This window comes from Electrona antarctica (assembly GCF_951216825.1).
Source record: "Electrona antarctica genome assembly, chromosome: 10".
Classification (NCBI taxonomy): Eukaryota; Metazoa; Chordata; class Actinopteri; order Myctophiformes; family Myctophidae; genus Electrona; species Electrona antarctica.
The window spans coordinates 32,904,616-32,925,196 of NC_136791.1; the positions used below are offsets into that span (position 1 = coordinate 32,904,616).

At 44.1% G+C, this 20,581-nt stretch overlaps 2 protein-coding genes across 3 annotated transcripts in view; both read left to right on the forward strand.

The window, feature by feature from the left end:
• Nucleotides 1–359: 359 nt before the first annotated feature.
• On the forward strand, nucleotides 360–2,549 carry LOC306930811 (zinc finger HIT domain-containing protein 2-like; the record flags this gene model as incomplete). Its single annotated transcript, XM_079511906.1, has 1 exon — nucleotides 360–2,549. A coding segment is annotated over one exon (1,833 nt), but the record flags the coding sequence as incomplete, so codon positions are not given.
• A 954-nt stretch (nucleotides 2,550–3,503) lies between these two features.
• LOC306931387 (leucine-rich PPR motif-containing protein, mitochondrial-like) overlaps nucleotides 3,504–20,581 on the forward strand; it is an 85,756-nt gene continuing 68,678 nt past the window's right edge. Inside the window, exons 1-10 of one of the 2 annotated variants that reach the window (XM_079512766.1) lie at nucleotides 3,504–3,715; nucleotides 4,429–4,643; nucleotides 5,208–5,330; nucleotides 6,559–6,712; nucleotides 7,706–7,792; nucleotides 7,897–8,023; nucleotides 8,222–8,366; nucleotides 9,288–9,445; nucleotides 10,630–10,735; nucleotides 14,661–14,768. In XM_079512766.1, the coding sequence (XP_079368892.1) occupies nucleotides 3,537–3,715; nucleotides 4,429–4,643; nucleotides 5,208–5,330; nucleotides 6,559–6,712; nucleotides 7,706–7,792; nucleotides 7,897–8,023; nucleotides 8,222–8,366; nucleotides 9,288–9,445; nucleotides 10,630–10,735; nucleotides 14,661–14,768 (1,402 nt within the window). In that variant the 5' untranslated portion in view covers nucleotides 3,504–3,536. Of the gene's footprint in view, nucleotides 3,716–4,428; nucleotides 4,644–5,207; nucleotides 5,331–6,558; nucleotides 6,713–7,705; nucleotides 7,793–7,896; nucleotides 8,024–8,221; nucleotides 8,367–9,287; nucleotides 9,446–10,629; nucleotides 10,736–14,660; nucleotides 14,769–20,581 lie in introns of those variants that run through there. The other variant, XM_079512765.1, reaches the window with a different exon arrangement.

Sequence of the window (20,581 nt, forward strand, 5' to 3'; positions counted from 1 at the left end):
GGCAGATTTTAATTACGGCATGTGCTGCTGGGTAGCTGAACCTATAATAATAATAATACATAATATACATTAGCCGCAATTTGCAACAAAGTTTAACGTTTAATACAAGCAGATTGCAAAAGCAAATTGGATGAATGGGGAGTCAATGGAAGGTGTTTTTAGTTTTTTAATTATGATTTGAATCTGCAAAGTAACTAGGAGTAGCCTGCCTAAAGTTGTCAAATAATTGTTATTGTAGTGTATTAAAAGTATCTGAGTTGTAGTGGACTATAACTCAATACTCAAGTAAAGTAAAATTACAATACTGCTTTCTTTCTTATATTCTCTGTTTAGGTTGGCCTTAAACTTGATGCTTCACATCTGCTACCCCGTTCTGCTGTAACGTCGTGGGCCCAGCCATTTCTACCACCATAAATCCAATACGCAGACAGGGAATCCCTCTATCTGTGAGGCGTCTGTTAACAGACATTGCCCCAAAGGGCGATTACCACTGCAGTGAATGGAATGAAGCCGAACCCCAAAGTGTGACTACAGATGGAATTGTGCTGCCTTCCAGAGGAAGTGCCAACCAGGAAGAATTCCTCTCACCAGCCAAGAAACCAGACGATGGAAAGGACCACAGACAGACCCTGGTCTGTGGACTGTGCCAGTCGAAAGCTTCCTGTTATACCTGTCCTCTGTGTAATGTGCCTTACTGTGGCTTGGCATGTTATCGGAGTCCGGATCATTCTGCTTGCTCTGAGGAGTTCTACAAGGAATCTGTTTTACATGAACTGAAAGACTTGGGGCAGACGGAGGCTGAGGGGAGGAGGAAGATGCAGGATGTCCTTCTGGGTCTCAGGCAAAAGGCAGACAGCCTGGAAGGTGGGATGGAAAGTCTTTTAAGAGAGGCGGGCATTGACTCAGATAGCGACGAGGAGGGGGGTGGAGAGGTAAAAAGGGGAGCCCAGGTTTTGGAGCTTCTATCCCAGCTAGCTGAGCTTCAACAGTCTGGGGAAGGGAGTACAACAGAGGTGGAGGGTATTTTGAGAAAACTTAAAGAGCTTGATGGAGAGGAGGGTGGAGATGGGGAGCTGCTGGCTGCCACCAGTGTGGGAGACGCAGATGCATTTGAAGGTGGGGAAGAGGAGACAGACTTGTCTGATAGACTCTCAGGGCTAGATCTTGATATGCTTTCGGAAGAGGCACTTTGGGGAATCCTGAACAGTAAGGAGAAAGAGGGGTTTGTGAACCTGCTCAAAGGTGGGGCTCTGGGTGGGCTGGTTCCCCTCTGGAAGCCGTGGTGGGAAGTTCATGACGAGGGAGATGGGCCACTGGTGAAGGTCCTGGAGGCGGAAGAGGAGAGACAACTGGAGGCAGGAGAAGGGGGAAGCACTAGCCTTGTTAACAATCTTACTGGTAAACAAGTTAACATACCACCAGAAATGGCTCATAACCAGGCTGATTCAGGCAAAAGGTTGAGAAAGACCAAAGGACAAAACAGACAGGACGCGAACAACATCATGGTAACAAATTCAGTCTCACCCAGTGTCCCTCCTATTTCCGTTAAAATTCCAAAGTTGAGTTCCTTGACAGCCAATCCATCTCCTCTCTTATGCTACGGCTTGGTCAATGCACTCTTTGGCTACGCCTTCACCCTGCACCTTTACAACGGTGACATTGACTCACTGACTTCTGAGTTCTGTGACATGATTCTGGCCGTGTCTGAAGCCTTGAGCTCAAGTAGGGTGTTCAGCTTTCTTCAAGAGGCCATAGAGTGTGGAGAGGCTGCCATCTTGACTGGCGGTTACTTTGACAAGGAGGACCCTGATGCACCAGCCAGGGCAGTGGAAGCAGTTGCTCACATCATGACCGGTAGGAGCAGGACAGACTCTGTTGGATACTGCTTATCAGCCTTGAGTCAGCTCCACTCAGCGCTTTCCAGGGCCAGAGCAGCTCTACCTAAAGGAGCGGAGGAAAATGAAAAGAGACAGCAGCTCTTCCTGTCAAGAAAAAAGTGTGAATTCTTTCTGGCCTGGGTGTCTGACAACGGCTGTGAAATACGAAGACTGGCCATTGGGTTGTGGAACGAGCACAGTAAAAGGAGCAGTAAGAGAATTACGTTGGAGAAAGAGAAGAGATCAGTCGAGGAGAGCTGGAAGAAAGGAAAGAGGATGGGGAATTGCGTGTTGATAGAAGAATTGAGACAATAAAGTCCTTTTCTGTATGCTTATTTTTGTCCAGCTCCTTTTGGTGTATGTGCACAAACTTTGTCCTACACAAACATTAAATCCCATTGACAATGAATGGACAATTTTGAGTTTGTGTAAACACAAACATTGCGTAACACAAACATTGAAGACGAAGTTGAGGACGCAAATTCTGATTTGGCTGGAATGAAATGATGTATGATAAGATTACCCCTCACTTCACACGGGTGTGATTTTTAACATTTAATATTGCAATAAAAATTGTTAATATTTTTGTGATTTCTCATTACAACACATGAGTCAAAAATGCATTTCTGTGCCGGACTGTTAAACACGGCATAATAAAAAATGAAGCATTAAGTGAGTCTTGTCTGTTTTGAGTGTGCAGTCCCTTCCCAAGAGAAGCAGTTGGAGGTTTTCTGTCACATGATATGTCACATACTACTACGTGTGTGTGTGTGTGTGTGTGTGTGTGTGTGTGTGTGTGTGTGTGTGTGTGTGTGTGTGTGTGTGTGTGTGTGTGTGTGTGTGTGTGTGCTCACTTAACAGTTCATATTGTAATAGGACATTTTAAAGATTCTGTTGGGATTTCTCAATGCATCACAAAAGAAAGTATACCTAATAGGCTTACAAATGAAGGTGGAGGTACAAATTAGATTGTTTTTTTATTTAGTCAATCAGTTTTGTCTGATTTGTAGTGTAAGGGTAATAACCTTAAGAGTATATAATATATACTCTAAGGTAATAACATGCTATAAACTGGCTCATAGCTAGTCTTTGAACGGTCACGTGGTACGGATGCCCTTCCAGGCTGCGACCGAAAACGGCTCCGTTCTGTCAGCAGACATAAGACTTCTGTTCTGTTTATGAGCCAACATCACGACACAACCCCATATTTGGACGCACCTCATATGGATGGAGTTTATACTCTAAAGGGATGGAGACGAGACGACAGACCTCTAAGCGACAGACGGAGACGACATGCTGCTGACGTCATGCCAATGTAGAATTCCATATATGGATATATAGCTCGACCAGAACATATGGAGGATATAGATGAGTCAGATGACTGACTGTATCATGATCGTTTCAAGTAGCCGACATGGCATCATCAGTGACAAGCATGATTCAGCCAAGCAAGCCCTATATAAAGAGTGGTTATTGATAAGATTATTGCAAACTATTTACTATGCTCTCCTTTGCATTATTTATTTGGCCTTACTAGACTCGGACAACCAGTCCCCATTTGAGTAGTGTTTACACGCTATTATTTTGAAGAGATCGTCCACCGGAAGTCTTATATCTGCTAGGTTATATCTGCCGGCGGAACACTGCTACTGGAAAAACATGGCGGCGCTCTTGAGATCAGCTCGGCTCCTCAGATTCTCGCCTTCGGGGTCGCTTCAGATCGTCGGGACCAAGCGAAATGGACCGCCGCTCAGCCGGCTGTATGGCGGAGCCGTCGGTGGCAGAACAACCGGGCCGTGTACCAGACAGGTTACCTGCGGTGTGGGAACTGCGCCCAGGTATCTACGCAGCCCTGCTAGCTGTGGTCCATGCGTGATCACATTCAAGGGATTAGATGTCATTGAGGGTCAATGACAGTTACAGTTCAGCACGTGTAGACAACAATACGATTATTTTAAGTGTGTTGTGATGAGATGTCATTCAAACGTGGGGTATTATGACAAATATAGCATGGCCCGAGTGGGCCTCCCTTATTTTTTTTTACATAAGGAAACTTGATCAGTGGCGAGGGCTGTCTAACTTGTTATAAATTAATGTATTTTTTTTCTTCTTATGAAACTTATTTTTCATTCATGTGAATCATGCATGTCCCTGGCCTGTGTATAACGTTAGCCCTGTGTGTTAGCGAGCCACCTGCAAACAGGCCTATAAGCTTGCTATGCATACCTGTCTGTCTACTGATCCCATGGCTCATGTTTGATAATTAAGCTACAGTTTATTCTGGCAGTGGCTAGCACGCATGGCTACGAGTTAATAGTGATTTGTAATATTGTATGGTCAAGGTCATGGCATGTCGTTTGGGCTTTAGTATGGGTAAATGCACACATAAATGCACACATTTCACGTAACTTGCAAATACACAGTGACAAAAAATAACCAAAAGGAGAGTGGGGACTAAATGTTAATTTGTCATTTCAATCCTCATGGCTTATTGGCTTTCTCTTCCTCCTCTTCCCTGAATCCACCACCTCTCCATGCCTTATGCTGTCAGGCACGTGTGGCCCTGTGCATCATCATCATCAGGGACCATGCGATGCTACGCTGTCTCTACAGAGCAGAGGGAGGACGAGGCCAGCCTAGGGGTGCGTTCCAAGCAGGCACAGCAGTCTGATTGGGCCCTGCACAAGTTGGACACCTCTGTGAGAAGGACGGGACGCATCACCAGGACCCAGTTGCTCCGCATATTCCACGACATTTGCAGGACAGGTAGGCCAGCCAATAGGACAGGAGGGACAGCCAGGGAGACAGACACCTGGCGCGCTACTCTTTAGTTCAAAGTTACCTTTAAAAGGCTGACAATTCTTCCCATTTTTTTTTTAAGACGTTCTATCTGTGAAATTTGGAAAATAAAATAAAATAAACAAATGAAAAAAGTCAAAATCATGGCCCCATTAGAATGTTCTTCTAAAGGGTGAGTGGCTGTGGTTTTTATGTTATTTACGTGATTTAACTTTTTCATTTCTTTTTCATATATCTTTTGCCTGAGCATCAGCTAACCCTTCAGTATCAGGCAGGATCCCTGATGTAACCGTACAGATAAACAAATGTATTCTACAGTGAAAAAGGAAGTTGTCTTGGACTGATGCAATCAAAAAAGAATTCCGGATGTCGTTTGATTTCTCTTGTTTACTTAATTAAAATTTGATTCTTCCCAACTTATATTTCTCTCTCCCTATCCTTCGTCCCCTTATTTAATTCCTCACATCGTTCATTCCTCATGTGTATCTTTCTTCCTATCTTTCTTTCATCTCCCTGTCTGTCTTGGTATAGGCTATCCTAGTGGTAACCAGGCTCTTCTGCTGTTGCGTAGCTGTGGCAGTCTGATGCCAGAGATGGCATATGCAGAGCGCACAGAGCTCGCACACCGCATCTGGGACAAGCTACAGGAGCTGGGTATGGGAACACGCCATAGGACACCCACACCCTTCTTTAACCGTCCTATTGTTGCTGCTGCACCCCATTCGACTGGTATCACCCCATATAATCGGCGAAATCATCCGTTATCAGCACGTTTGAATGGGGCCAGAATGTCCATACTGGCATCCTCACTGTTCAGTATGTCATTATCTGCGATTGTAGCATTGTCATTATCACTGATGTCCTGACGGAGGCGCGCCGTGTCTGGAGGCACGGCCGAGCGAGGCGATGGCCGAGCGAGTCGCCGTGCCGAGCGAGTCGCCGTGCCGAGCGTTGCGAAGGCCACCAGACCCGACTCAGCGCCGTTCGAGTTACGTCCTGATAGACAGAGAATAGTATATATTAGTAGCTCCTAGTTCCATCATGCACCAAAATGACACGTCCACCAGGGGAAACCTTGACCAGGCTATGTGGTGAGGATGCCAGTATGGACATTCTGGCCCCATTCAAACGTGCTGATAACAGATGATTTCGCCGATTATATGGGGTGATACCAGTCGAATCGGCTGGTTTAGGTTGCTGTATCACAGTATGGTTGACCTGGGAATGGTGTTCAGGTTAAACTGTTATAGTGAAATAATTCGGTCACTCTCCAAAGTTATATATATTTTTTCAAGTATGTAAAATGTATAAAAATCTTTTAAAAATGGCAGATCTTTGCTTGTCGTTGCTGTTATAGTGAAATAAATCGGTCGCTCTCCAAAGTTATATATATCTTTTTCAAGTATGTAAAATGTATAAAAATCATCTTTAAAAAGATTGTCGACGCATTGTGAACTTGTAGATCGGCTATTTATTTTTAACATAATTGTTATTGAAGGATTGTCACAGGAAAGGTAAACAGTCAGTAATAGAAACCCTCAAAAAAAACCACAAGACAAACACACGCCCTCCCACCCAACCCCCTAACTCAAAAAAGTACAAAGACGGTAAATACAATTCAGCTCTCCAAAGTTTGTGAGAAACTTTGAATGCATCACAATGTAATGAAGGAACTATTTTGGTCAGTGATCACTTGGGCATAAAGTGCAGACATTTTAAGGCAGTCAGTCCCTCGCCATGGCTTGGTTTCCCAATTACCACAATAAAATTCTTAGTGTAAGTTGAAATGAAACAAATGGATGTAATTCCGAAAAGAGTATAGTTTCCCTGGTTCCATAAGGGATGTTGTACTGAATTAGCGTTTTCCCATCTCTCTGTCTAGGTGCATCGTATGATCCCAGCCACTACAATGCCTTGCTGATGGTTTATCTGCAGAATGAGTTCAAGTTCTCCCCCACTAAGTTCCTGGCCAAGATGGAAGCTGCTAATGTTGCGCCCAACAGAGTATGTATTGCAGGCAGGGTACACATAACTCTGTAAAACTTCTCACAGCTTTCTTTTGATTCCTTTTTTTGTTTTGTTCATCGTCTCCACCAGACCGAAGGCATGGGGAGAGAGTATGTTTTGCACTCCGTCCGTGTGTGTGATTTGTGTCCGTCCGTCCATCTGTGTACAGCTAATCTCTGGCACCGTTAACCCGGTCGATGCAACATTTTGCAAACGCACTCCCCCAAACCTTCCAGAACGGCCTGTTATAGTGCCACCAGGAGGCCAACTTTTGAAAAACACATTTTTGGATATTACTCCAAAAATCCCGCAAATCTGTACACACTATCTCTATAGTCATGTGTTCCAGACGGATCTGTCCGATATTTCATATTCCATCCTAATTGGCTATAATTGGCTTTCACAGTTTGCAAGATTGCCCCGTTTTGAACAAAAAGCCTCAAATCATGAACACAGCATGCAATTTATGTGAAATCTTTCACACATTTTCTTACTAGGCTGAGGAATATATCCCACCCTTTTCACATTGGCCTGTTATAGCGCCACCAACAGGTTGATTTTTGCAAAACACATTTTTGGAACAAAATGCCTCAAGTCATCCAATTGCCATCAAAGGCAAACATGTTTATATTACTCCTAAACATTTTGCCAAACATCTCACACCGTCCTATCCTCCTGGTGGAGACCTGTGCCCAGAAGGGCACTTTTTCTAGTTAGGCTTGATTTATACTTTGATTTATATATATATATATATATATATACATGTATAGTGCTGTGCGTTCTGAACTTGTAGATTGGCTATTTTTGGTGCGTGACACTGGTGCGCAACAAAGTATAAATAAGGATTTATATCCCACACACTGTATTGGCTCTGTGGCAAGTAATCTATGTGTCCCAAGGAATCAAGGTCGGTTGTCAAACCATTCTTGAACAAGATGCCCTGGACATACAAAATGACTAACATGTAAATGACAACTTAGTCGATATGAACTTCTTTTGCCTCCTGCCTTCCTGTCCTACAGCACCATCCTAGGTTTCATGAAGAGCAAAGACCTGCCAATCACTGAGGCTGTGTTCAACTCCCTGTTAACGGGCCACGCCAAAGCAGGGTCAGTGACCTTATATTACAAATATTTGAAACTGTCACTGCCTATCTCACATGCCACATTACTTTATGCTGGGATGATTTTATTAAAATGTTTGTTTTGTTCAGTGACATGGAAAGTGCTGTAAACATCCTTCCTGTGATGCGTGGAGAGGGTATCGAACCTGGTCCAGACACTTATGTGGCACTGCTCACTGCATATGCTGACAAGGGAGATATGGAGAATATTAAAAAGGTGTGTATGTGTTCAGTCAGTTATTTGTGGACAGTTCACAGCTCACTTATCAATGTCTACTGTGTTGTAGTGTATATGTATTGTGCCTTTGTTGAAGTAAATCTCTTTCTTCCATTGTTGCCCCCCCCCCCTTGCCTCTCGATCCTCCCCTTTTATTTCTGTGTGTGCCTCTCTTTAATGTCTGTCTCTCTCTGTCAGACAATGGAAACGGTGGAGGCTGCAGACAGCAGTCTGATGGACAGAGACCTTATGCAGGTTATCTTCTCTTTGGCCATGGCTGGACACCAGCAGCACATCCCAGAGCTGGTGGAGTGCATGAGGCATGAAAGGGGCTTTGTACCAGGTACACGCACAGTCACACGCACGCACACACGCCTCATTTTACGCTGCAATCTGAAAACTCGCCTTTTCAAGCTCTCCTCATTCTTTCTGTCGCTTATTTCGATTTTCGATAGATGCTTGTTCACATAACATGTTATTTATTACATGCTAAGTACTGTATGTCGGCATGCTGTTTAGACGGAGACTAGGATACAATGTGTCCTCAATGTGTCCCGACAGGGACGTTCCGTTGTCAAAGGCAGCACAGCAGTTTAGATAAGGTTGCTGAGCAACAAATGTACTGTAGATAGTAGATACAGGAGGGTCAAAGACGTCACACTCAAAAGAAACGGCAGTCAATTGATGTTTACCTGGTACCCTAGTTAGTCTGTAGCACTTGTTTTCCTTGCACTCCATTTACTTGACCATTGGTTCATGGCATGCCACTTACTGTGATCTTGCACTTTGTAAGAGACTTGATAAGTTGAGCATCTGATAAATACCTAAATTGTCTAGAACTAGTCCTTACCTGTCCGAATATATGAACACCAAATGATGTACAGTGTGGGTAATGTGATTTAATAGATATTATTGATGTATGTATTTTGAGGTGTAATCAGTCTGGTCTCAGAGTCACTTGCCCATCGGGCAAGTACTAAAGTAGTACAGGAAAGGTGCAATTCTGGGAAATTGCAAAGTGCCTCGATCGCACAGACGCCGCCGTGAGGCCGACTGATGTAATTATTTTGGAATTAATTTTCGTAATTATGAACCTCTAAGTTTTGTAAATATCGCGCTTACAGTCTCCAAGTAAAGTAAAGTTCACAATTCCTGGTTCGCTAATCAAAGCAAATCAAAGACAAAAGGGAAACGGGGATGTGTGTGCTGTATGATGTGTGTATGATACTGTATGTGGCTTAAGGAAATGTCCTTGTTTCTGTAGATGCTATGAACATGTGTTTGAGCCTGATCACGCAGGGCCAGGATGACACAGCCTTCACAATCCTTAAGACATTCCCCACCCTGCAGGTTGACGATGTGAACTCTGACAGCCCCAACGTGGGCAACTTCTTCCTCAGACACCTTGTCAACATGGAGAAGGTACACGCACACATGGATTTGTGATATAGCGCTCCTCATGATAACGCTGTGAGCGTTCCACGTAGTGAGACAGCTCACTCATATTATCAGAGAGCATGGAGGTGAGGACACAAATTCTCATTGGCCGGAATGAGATGATGTATTTTGATGATAAGAGCGCCCCTCAATTCACACAGGTGTGATTTTTATTTCCACAGCTGTTTAATGAAAGGCAAAAGTATAAAATGGAAACGCAAGGCAAAAGTATAAAATGGAAACACAAAAAACATGTGTAATTGGTATTACACACTTTTTTATGACAACTTCAGAATATCATTGACAGATAATGAGTAATTAAGTAATATAAAAAAAATAATAGTGACGGGTTAAATGTTCCAAAATACAATACATAATAAAAAATGTGATGAACAAGAAAACAGGACAGACACTCTTGCTCTCAAACTTTCCCAACAAGTTGTTGTACATCAACTGAATTACAGACATTTTTCTTTTCTTTTTTTAATTTATTTTAACGGGTCAGGTAGAAATATAGATTCAATTGATGAGTTGGTAGGTATGTTTGGAAATTAAAAAATGTCATATCTGTAGAAATCTAAAAAAATGTGATTTGGGTAAATTAAATTTGCGTCGCATTTGTTCAAAGGTCGGAAATAACCCATCAATATAAAGATCTTTGAAGGAGTGAATACCATTTCTATGCCACACTTTAAACAACGAGTCAGAAAGGGAAGGCGAAAAAGCATGGTTAGCGACCAATGGTGCGCGCACAGAACCCGGGTGCCAACCGAAATGCCTTCGTATTGAGAGCCAAATTTTGAGAGAATGCGAGACTATGGAATTCTTTGGCAACTTACAGTAGTATATTTAGAGGCCACTGGGGAAAAGATTAAAGCTGACAACGATGTTGGGGGGGGCAACATTGACCTTCAATAAATGCCCACGTAGGCAATTGATCTTGGAGACAAAATGAGAGCGCACGTAAATTTCACACCCAGTAATAGAGTTTGAAGTTAGGAAATCCCATTCCGCCCTCTGATTTAGGCCTCTGCAAAAAATCCTTCCTTATTTGGGGGTGTTTCTTATCCCAAATGAACTTGGAGATAATTTTAGTATTACACACTATTGATCACGTATGCATAATATGAAATCATTTTGAATGTGTGTTTGTGCATGTGGACCTCCAGCCTGTGGAGAAGATTCTTGATTACTGCAAAGACCTCCAGGATGCCAATCTACATTCATCACCACTGCTGTTCACTCTGTTATGTGCACTGGAGGACAAAAAGACAGGTATACACTGACTCACTCACACTCTCTCTCACTCGCTCACTCACTCACTACATCATCAAACATATACACACACTCACACTCACTCACTCACTACAGACACATTTAGACATATAGGCTGACACTATGGCCCTCATTAATCAATGGAGTGTAAAATCTGCCTCAAAACCGACACTATGTCGGTTTTGGAGTACACTGACGTCGGCTTGGCATTTATGAAGTGATCGCAAACATCTGATCCTTCCTTAATTTCTTAAAAAGAGTGTTAACTAGAAAAAGTGCCCTTCTGGGCACAGGTCTCCACCAGGAGGATAGGAGTGTGTGTGTGATGTTTAGGAGCAGTGTGTGTGTGTGTGTGTGTGTGTGTGTGTGTGTGTGTGTGTGTGTGCCGCGGCTTGGCTTGTTGTAGCAGCGCCACCATGAGGCTGATTTGAAAACTGTCAAGTGGCATTTCTTCCAAAGCCTAGTGGGAATATGCATGCACAGTTTCACCACAATCGGACGCTGCGTTGAGTAGTTGTGGCGATTTGTACAAAACGGGTACAAAGCCGTCTACTCCTGTAAAGTTTAGAAGCCAATCGTAGCCAATGAGGGTGGATTATGAGAAATCAAACAAACCTGTCTTGATCACATGACTATGGAGAGCATGTGTACCGATTTGCGTGAAATTTTGATAAAATCTGAAGGAGTAATATTAGAAAATGTGTTTTACATATGTCGGCCTCCTGGTGGCGCTATAAAGAGCAGATGTGAAAAATTCCAGGCAAAGGTTTTTCCTTGGCCTCTAGGGAGTTGGCATACAAAGTTATCCACAGATCCGTGCAGTTAGAGGTAAAAACACTTTTCGGCCAATTATAGCGCCACCATGAGGCTGAGTTGAAAATGTTCATGTGGTATTTCTTCCTCAGCCTAGTGGGAATGTGCGTGCACAATTTCACGGAAATCACACGATGTGTTCATGATTTGCAGCATTTTGTTTGAAACGGAGTACTCCTGCGAACTTTGGAAGCCAATCTTAGCCAATCAGGATGGAGTCTGAGAAATCTGAAAGAGCTGTTTCATTGAATGGCTCTAGAGAGACTGTGTACCAATTTGCGTGATGTTTGGACAAAATCTGTAGGTGTACTGTCCAAAAACTTGTTTTGCACAAAGCGGCCTCCTGGTGGCGCTATAACAGGCCATTCTGGAAATTTTGGGGCAGAGGTTCATCGTTGGCATCCAGGGAGTGTGTGTGTGTGCAAAATTTGGCATTGACCGGGTTAACGGTGCCGGTGATTAGCTGTTCACAGACGGACGGACGGACACACGGACACACGGAGTGCAAAACATACTCTCTCCCCATGCCTTCGGCCTGGTGGAGACAATAAATGTGACGCCCCCCCCCCACCCCCCCCCAACACACACGCACGCATGCACGCACATACGGCACGCAACTTGCAAGCAACTGTCAGTGTCACTGTGTGTTGTTATTGTTAGTTGTATAAATGAATTAGTCTTTATTAATTTAATATACAACAAGATATATTGGCGAACGAAAACCTGAACCTGTGAACCATGAATTAAATAACAATTATGATCTCACATATGTCATTGGAATTTCGGAAATGAGTTTGGACGTGCACAGCCCGTAATTTGCAAATAGCTGCATCTCCTCCTCCTGTCCTGTCTGTCTCTGTCCCTGTGGTCCGTGACACCGTGACCATGCACATTTATGACAGTCTATATTAGATTGCCTCGCTGGCAGCCGCTGCAGTGGCTGGGCTGTCAATGCATGCGCAGCCTAAACCTTATGTGGTACTGGTGGTGGTGGGCTGGCTGGGTTAGCCTACCTAGCCTACCTAGATGCGGATGCGGTCCCCACTTGCGCTGGCTCGGCACATTTGGCATTCGAGCGACGCGCCATGTTTGTCCTTAAACGAGGACGAGACGAGCTGCTAGGAGATTGCACATACCGTAACTCGAGAAAGACATGGGCCTGCTGTAGATTGCAGTAACCTACCCGTTGGGGGACTTGACTCTCTAGCTGCCTGCAGCACTGCAGTCTCCCTCAAATGCCTCTCCATGTCATGAAACTATTCCAGCACAGGCAGTGCAAATCCTCGCATGTATAGGCCTATGCGCTCATGCAAAACACAGTTTAAATGGCTTAAAGGTGTAGTGAAACGGAAATGGTGGGCATTTTATTTTGAAGTTTCAGCTTGAAACGCTGGCTCTGAAGTTTCTGAACCAATCAGAGCGTCGCATCCCTTCAGGCGATGGGACGGTAGCTAGGGACTGTAGCTATGCTACACGCAGGACGCATGGAGTGTGTTTGTCAGATAGTCGGCCAGCTGTACCAGTTTACTGCTATGTGGCTTATTTCTACCCTATAATGTTTTCAGATACATATTTTAGCGTGATGATTAAGTTTCAACCGAGTAATACACTGTCTGGATGTTATCTTGAATGGGAATAAAAACGGAGGATTTCTGTAATCAGTAGCAGCTGTGTTGGACAGATGTGCAGATATGGGGAATCAAACGGGCGACCTTCATTTTTATTGGCTTTTATCGATGTGGGCCTCGACACGTCATCACGCAGTTTAATTAAAATTCAATTTTTATGGACACAAATGAAAATTTACCCTTTTTTGGCATCCATTGTTAGGTATGCTGCTCATTTTTCATTTCACTACACGTTTAAAGGTGTAATGAAACGGAAATGGTGGACATTTTATTATGAAGTTTCAAACGGTTTCAAGTTGAAACACCGGTCTGAAGTTTCTGAACCAATCAGAGCGTCGCATCCCTTCAGGTGATGGGACGGTAGCTAGGGAGTGTTGCTATGCTATACGCAGCAGCGTGGTGTGTGTTTGTTTACAAATGAAATAGACGGCCAACTGTACCAGTTTACTGTTATGTGGCTTATTTCTACCCTATAATGTTTTCAGATACATATTTTAGTGTGATGATTAAGTTGAAACCGAGTAATACACTGTCTGGATGTTATCTGGAATGGGAATAAAAACGGAGGATTTCTGTAATCAATAGCAGCTGTGCTGCACGGATGCGCACATATGGAGAGGATACGGGTGAGCTTCATTTTTATTGGCTTTTATCGATGTTGGCCTCGACACGTCATCACGCAGCACGTTTTCGTTTTCAGGAAGTAATAAAAAATATATTTTTATGGACTTTTGATATAAAAACACACAAATGAGAATTTTCCCATTTTTTTTTGGCATCCATTGTTAGGTATGCTCATATGATGACCACGGAGATGGTCTAAAAGTGTGAAAAACGTATTTTTCATTTCACTACACCTTTAAGCATCCAACTTGCAACATTGTTTTTAATTGCGTGATTTTAATTGCTTGTACACTTGGAAATATGATAAATATCCTACCAATTTCATAGGACATGCCTTTACAAAATATCTTTTTTTCACATAATATGTATTAGTTTTATATACATTTTAGAAGTGAAAACATATGTTTAGATGCCTTTGACAGCCTGTCAGCTGGTCAGACAATGCTGCTCCGCTTTTCTACGACAGATAAACAGATGAACAAAGCCTACGACAGATCAGACATGATATTTGGCCGGGCGCACGTTCAAGTTCATGCTGGAATGATAAATGCTGAAAATTCTGGCGTGCACCCATATTTGGGCGTACACCGCGTTGATAAATGAGGGCCTATGCCTATACAGATTGCCCTGCCGTAACGACGTTACTATACAAACTCCTCATGGTCATGAAAAGCTGGAACAAATTGCTGAATTGGGGATGCACTTTTCAAGATCCGGAACAGAATGTAGCTTAGACATAGACAAGTCATGCCACAACTGGGAAAATTACTGCTGTTAACTAAGCTTGACCAGTAGAGTTAACCAGTGAAGTTGCCACCATTGCACCAAACATTTACTGACCTATTATGATTTATTTTCAGGTTTTTCCTATGAACTGATGAAGGCAGTGAAGGAGCAGGGTCTACCCTTAAGGCCTCACTTCTTTTGGCCCCTCCTTGTGCAGCCTGTGAAGGACCGCAACCCTGCAGGTACACACACACACACACACACACACACACACACACACACACACACACATCCATTTATAACTAGATTTTTCAAGAAATTGGATGAGGGCACGGTACTGAATCCATAATCTATAGAGCACCTTTCATGACGACGAGCAACCCGGAAGAGAATTTCCCATTAAATCTTTCCCATAGACGTTTCAAAAAGTATAATAGACCTGTAACCCTCGGACAAAGCCAACTCGGATGGTGACAAAATCATGACGATAAACAAAGGTTTTTGGGTCGAACAAATTATTAGAAAGAAGAAAAACAACAAAAAGGGTGTTTTACCCTGCCCTTTTTTTTTCTTTCTAATTATTTGTTCTACCCATTTCTTTTGTTTATTGTCATGATTTGTCATCATCCGAGTTGGCTTTGTCCAAGGCTTTAAAGGTCTTTAACAGGACTACTGCGTAACCCGCATTCCCGCTATTTAATCCAATATTCTACGCTGCCGAGATTGTCTTATTACCTTTAGAGCATACGCTATAAGTATTTGCAGCTTTCAATCACGAAAATCCGGCGAAAGATAGTCTGGTTTGTTGTTGGTCAGAAGAACCAGCGGCCATTACAATGCGGAAAGCCTCTACAGCATGTTGTAGTCTAAACAAACGGCCCGTTCACATGCATTGGGCTCATTTTCCCAGAAGCCCTAGCAGCCCAGAGGATTACTTGATTTCCGGTTTCGTCATTATAAAGCGACGGCCTCGTCACTAGGTCCGGGACAAATCCGTTATTTATTTTGAATGATTTTAAAACGGCGAATTAAACGCATTAAACAAATAGCGGTTTAGCGTATTAAGCAGAGTTGATCGTTTGATTTTAAACAATTTAAAGCCCTGAAAGTGTTAAATGAATACTTTCTGAAACGTCTATGGGAAAAATGCATGAGGAAAATTCTCTTCCGGGCCGCTCGTCGGGCACGGGACTGCAACACTCTAAGACTGGAGATAGACAGGAGACGGGGAGTGACAATTCAATTCTATTAAAGTGTCAAATCACAACAAATTGTCTCAAGACACTTTACATGCAAAGCAGAGACCCAACATTCTCCCACCCTGAGAAAGCAATTTTGCCACAGTGGCAATGAAGTGCCTTGCATGGTTTGGTTTCCGCTGCCATCGGTGTCTGAATGGGTGACTGTCACCCAATCTATGTAAAGCGCCTTGGATGAAGGTGCTATATAAATGCACCATTTACCAATGAAAAACTTCCCCTTAACTGGAAGAAACGTCAGGCAGACCCAGGCTCTAGGGTGGGCGGCCATCTGCCTTGACGTGGTAGCGTAGCAAAGGTCGTATGGCTCAGGATTTCTAACCTGCGACACGCTGTATGTGCCTGGACTGCTAGGCCAGCCTGTGACCCCAGGCTTGTTTTTCTTGACCACAATCCATCCATCCAACCATCTTCAACCACTTAACCGGAGTCAGGTCGCGGGGGCAACAATTGCATCAGAGATTTCCAGTGTTCCCTCTCCAGAGCAACATGAGCAACTTCCTCCTGGAGGATTCCGAGGCATTCCCAGGCCAGTGTGGATGTGTAATTCCCCCATCTGGTCCTTGGTTTGCCCCACTGCCAGGGTCTCCTCCCAGTGGGACGTGCAACGAGGTCCTCCCTAGGGAGACGCTCCAATGAGACACCTGGCTCCTTTCCAAGCAAAGAAGCAGCGACTCTACTCCGAGTCTCTCTCGTGTGACTGAACAGATGCCAGCCACCCGTCTGAGAAAACTCTTTTCTGCTGCTTGTATCTTATTCTTTTGTTCATGATCCACACTTCATGACCATGAGAGTAGGAATGAAGATTGCTCGGTCGATAGACAGCTTTGCCTTCTGGCTCAGCTCTCTTTTCATCACAACTGTGCGGCACAGCGACTGCAATGCCGCCCCGCTGCTCTGATTCTCCGGCTGATCTCCTGCTCCGTCCTCCCCTCACTTGTGAACAAGACCCCGAGATACTTAAACTCCGTCACCTGGGGCAAAGTCTCATTCCCTACTTGGACTACTTGGACTGCACAATCCAATGAGAACCACATGGCTTCAGATTTGGAGATGCTGATCCTCATCCCAGCCGCCGCACATTCTACTGCGAACCGATCCAGTGAGAGCTGAAGGTCTTGAACCGATGGTGCCATCAGGACCACATCCTCTGCAAAAAGCAGTGATGCAACCCTTAGCTCACCGAACCGTATACTATACTCTCTCACCCACTACTTCGCCTTGAGATCCTGTCTATGAATATCACAAACGGGAGAGGTGACGAGGCGCAGACAAATTTAGATGGCAGGTTATTTAGTCAGATGCTTCGCCAGATTTGGAGTTCACCTACCTGGAGGTATGCTATAGTACAAAACTACAAATTATTATTTTGATAGAATATTGTGTAGACAACTGATGCTTGGTTTACTTGTGATCCTAGTTTACTGAGGCACTACACTACACACACTCTGCATTTGCTTATTGTAAGTCGCTCTGGTTAAGTGAGTCTGCTAAATGCCTACATTGAAAATTGTACATGGTTTTTTGTGGGTTATGATTTCATCAGCCCTCTGCCCCAGAAAGGGCTTTTAGAAGAGAATTCTCCTCAAATATGAATGAGTGACCCCTCTGGGAGGGATTACACAAAGTTCAGGGCAGTCATGGGCAAAGAAGTCTGATCCCTGCCTGAAAGTTAGAAGACATAATCACACAAACAGAAGTTATCACGCACGCACGCACAGACACACACACTCTAGAGCGTTCTAGTAATGGATTGTAAAGTTTAAAGGGATTATTACTTGATGTCAGCCATTCTCTGGACAGCCTGCCCCCAAATGACACAGACTCACCTCTCCATTTCCAAATGCTAGTTCATATGCTTTATTTTAGTCCTCTGAATTATGAAAAGCTTTCCAGTCTTAGGGCCAGACTAGATAACATGATTAGGCACAGTGATCAAAGTAGTTTTCTAAAACATGAGGCGAGTGGGCAGTAAACTATGTTGAATTTGTCTTTATTGAGTTTGAAAGTGGGAAAGCTGTGAGGGAAAGTGTAGTAGAGACAGATGGTAGGAAAGACAGACTTTATTATAGAATGTATTACACCACAAGAATCAAAGTTTTTGACATAAATGAATTATGACAACTTCACTTTGAGTTTGACTAGTCGATAAAGGGGCACAGAGAGGGTGGGTGTGTTGACCTGGTGTCTGCTTCATGGCAGAAGCCTGGGGGTTCCTTGAGGACACTAGGGAGGTTCAGTAGCCCAAGGCATGTCACATACCAGGGCGCGCACAGTGCACGTGCACCTACACATGCACAGGCTGGAGGCGAAAGGGTCAAATGTCATTTTGCTCCAGTGCCTGCCTGTCCCCAAGTTCTGGATCAAATCTATGGGCTCTAGTCCCACCCCTCCCCTTGCTTTACCTTTAAATCCATGTTTAGTATTTGATGAGCTTTGGGGGAAAATCATCTCGGTGACAGTTAAGCGGCGCTGTGAGAGCTGACACCCCTGTCAGAATTCACAATGTCTTGCCCGGCTCACCCTGTCAAGCACTCTTAGTCACAAGCCGGCTTTTAAAACATCTTATTTATGCTGAGCTCTCACTGTCTCTTTGGGGTTCTCTTTTGTTGGCCAGCCATTAATAAGTTATGTATTTTTCCCACTGTCGGCTAATTGACAGCATTTGAGATGGCATGGCACCAGGAGACTGAATGGACTTGTACCGTATGTGCAGATTCCCTGCTTTGAGTGGAGACGCCTCAGTGCCAGGAGGCCAGTTGGGACACGCACACACGCACGCACGCACAGTGCTGGTTCTCACCCTTTAGCCACGCGCTCTGAAATCCATGCAAACACGATGAGCCGAAACATCCATTTAGTTGTCATGGCACTTACCGGAACTAAAGCAAGAAGGAAGAATAAGGATGACAGGAAATTTCTCTTTTGCTCACATGCACTCACTCGCTCCTGAACATGTTGGCTTTAGCCCTCATGAATGATACAGCCACTTCTTGTCCTTTCTCTCATTGGCTGTAGGAAGTGTGTGTGTGTGTGTGCAGGTGACGTGACTGATGCGGAGTGACTTGATTTCATGTAAATGCGAGAGCTCTGAGGGAATTCACTTTGGATTACGTGCACCAGTGTGCACAGCCCATGAAATATTAAGCGTTGTGTCACTTTTTGTCCACAGGTGTCACTAGCAGGCAGAAGCTGGAGCCGAGTAACAGTAGGGAAGTGGTGGTGGGGGTCTTTGCATTTTGATGAGGTGTGGATTTGGCGGGTTTAGCGGAAGCATATGCTAGGCCACGCTTCCACCTGCCGCCAGCAAAGCCAGTGCTTGTCAGTCCTTAGATGTAACGCGCCTTTATTGCTTCTGACACTGTTGAAGGAAAGGAGGAAGCAAGGAGACCTGGGAGAACATAGGGGGGAGTGGGGGGGTTGTGCAGTGTTGTCAGGTCTTGGGTTTGTATTCCGCGTGACAGGAGAGATGCAAAGGCCTTCATGTCTGGTCTGCCCCACTCTAAGCCCCATCACTATTTTGTGTGTGACGACCGCCTCATCCTGTCCACTGTTTTGTTTAATGCAGCCCTCCCTTCATCTGTTCTAATGGACATAGCACCGTGGCAGTGGCTCATGCAGTCTTCCATTAACTATGCGCTGGCTTGGGTCATGTTAATTGCCGGGATGAGACCAAGGTTGTCACCCTGATTTAGAGAGGAGGAAAAATGGGGAATGAATGAGCAAGGAAAAAGAAAACGGGACAAGGAGAAAAAAGCACACTTGAAGCCGAACATAACCTCTAACCTACCTTCTGTAAAGAGGAAGCCGAACATAACCTCTAACCTACCTTCTGTAAAGAGGAAGCCGAACATAACCTCTAACCTACCTTCTGTAAAGAGGAAGCCGAACATAACCTCTAACCTACCTTCTGTAAAGAGGAAGCCCAACATAACCTCTAACCTACCTTCTGTAAAGAGGAAGCCCAACATAACCTCTAACCTACCTTCTGTAAAGAGGAAGCCCAACATAACCTCTAACCTACCTTCTGTAAAGAGGAAGCCCAACATAACCTCTAACCTACCTTCTGTAAAGAGGAAGCCGAACATAACCTCTAACCTACCTTCTGTAAAGAGGAAGCCCAACATAACCTCTAACCTACCTTCTGTAAAGAGGAAGCCGAACATAACCTCTAACCTACCTTCTGTAAAGAGGAAGCCCAACATAACCTCTAACCTACCTTCTGTAAAGAGGAAGCCGAACATAACCTCTAACCTACCTTCTGTAAAGAGGAAGCCGAACATAACCTCTAACCTACCTTCTGTAAAGAGGAAGCCCAACATAACCTCTAACCTACCTTCTGTAAAGAGGAAGCCGAACATAACCTCTAACCTACCTTCTGTAAAGAGGAAGCCGAACATAACCTCTAACCTACCTTCTGTAAAGAGGAAGCCGAACATAACCTCTAACCTACCTTCTGTAAAGAGGAAGCCTAACCTACCTTCTGTAAAGAGGAAGCCGAACATAACCTCTAACCTACCTTCTGTAAAGAGGAAGCCGAACATAACCTCTAACCTACCTTCTGTAAAGAGGAAGCCGAACATAACCTCTAACCTACCTTCTGTAAAGAGGAAGCCGAACATAACCTCTAACCTACCTTCTGTAAAGAGGAAGCCGAACATAACCTCTAACCTACCTTCCGTAAAGAGGAAGCCGAACATAACCTCTAACCTACCTTCTGTAAAGAGGAATGCTGCTTGGAAAGTGTGTTTTCAAACGACACATGTCTCATCGCTACTGAGGTTTATTTTAGGAGA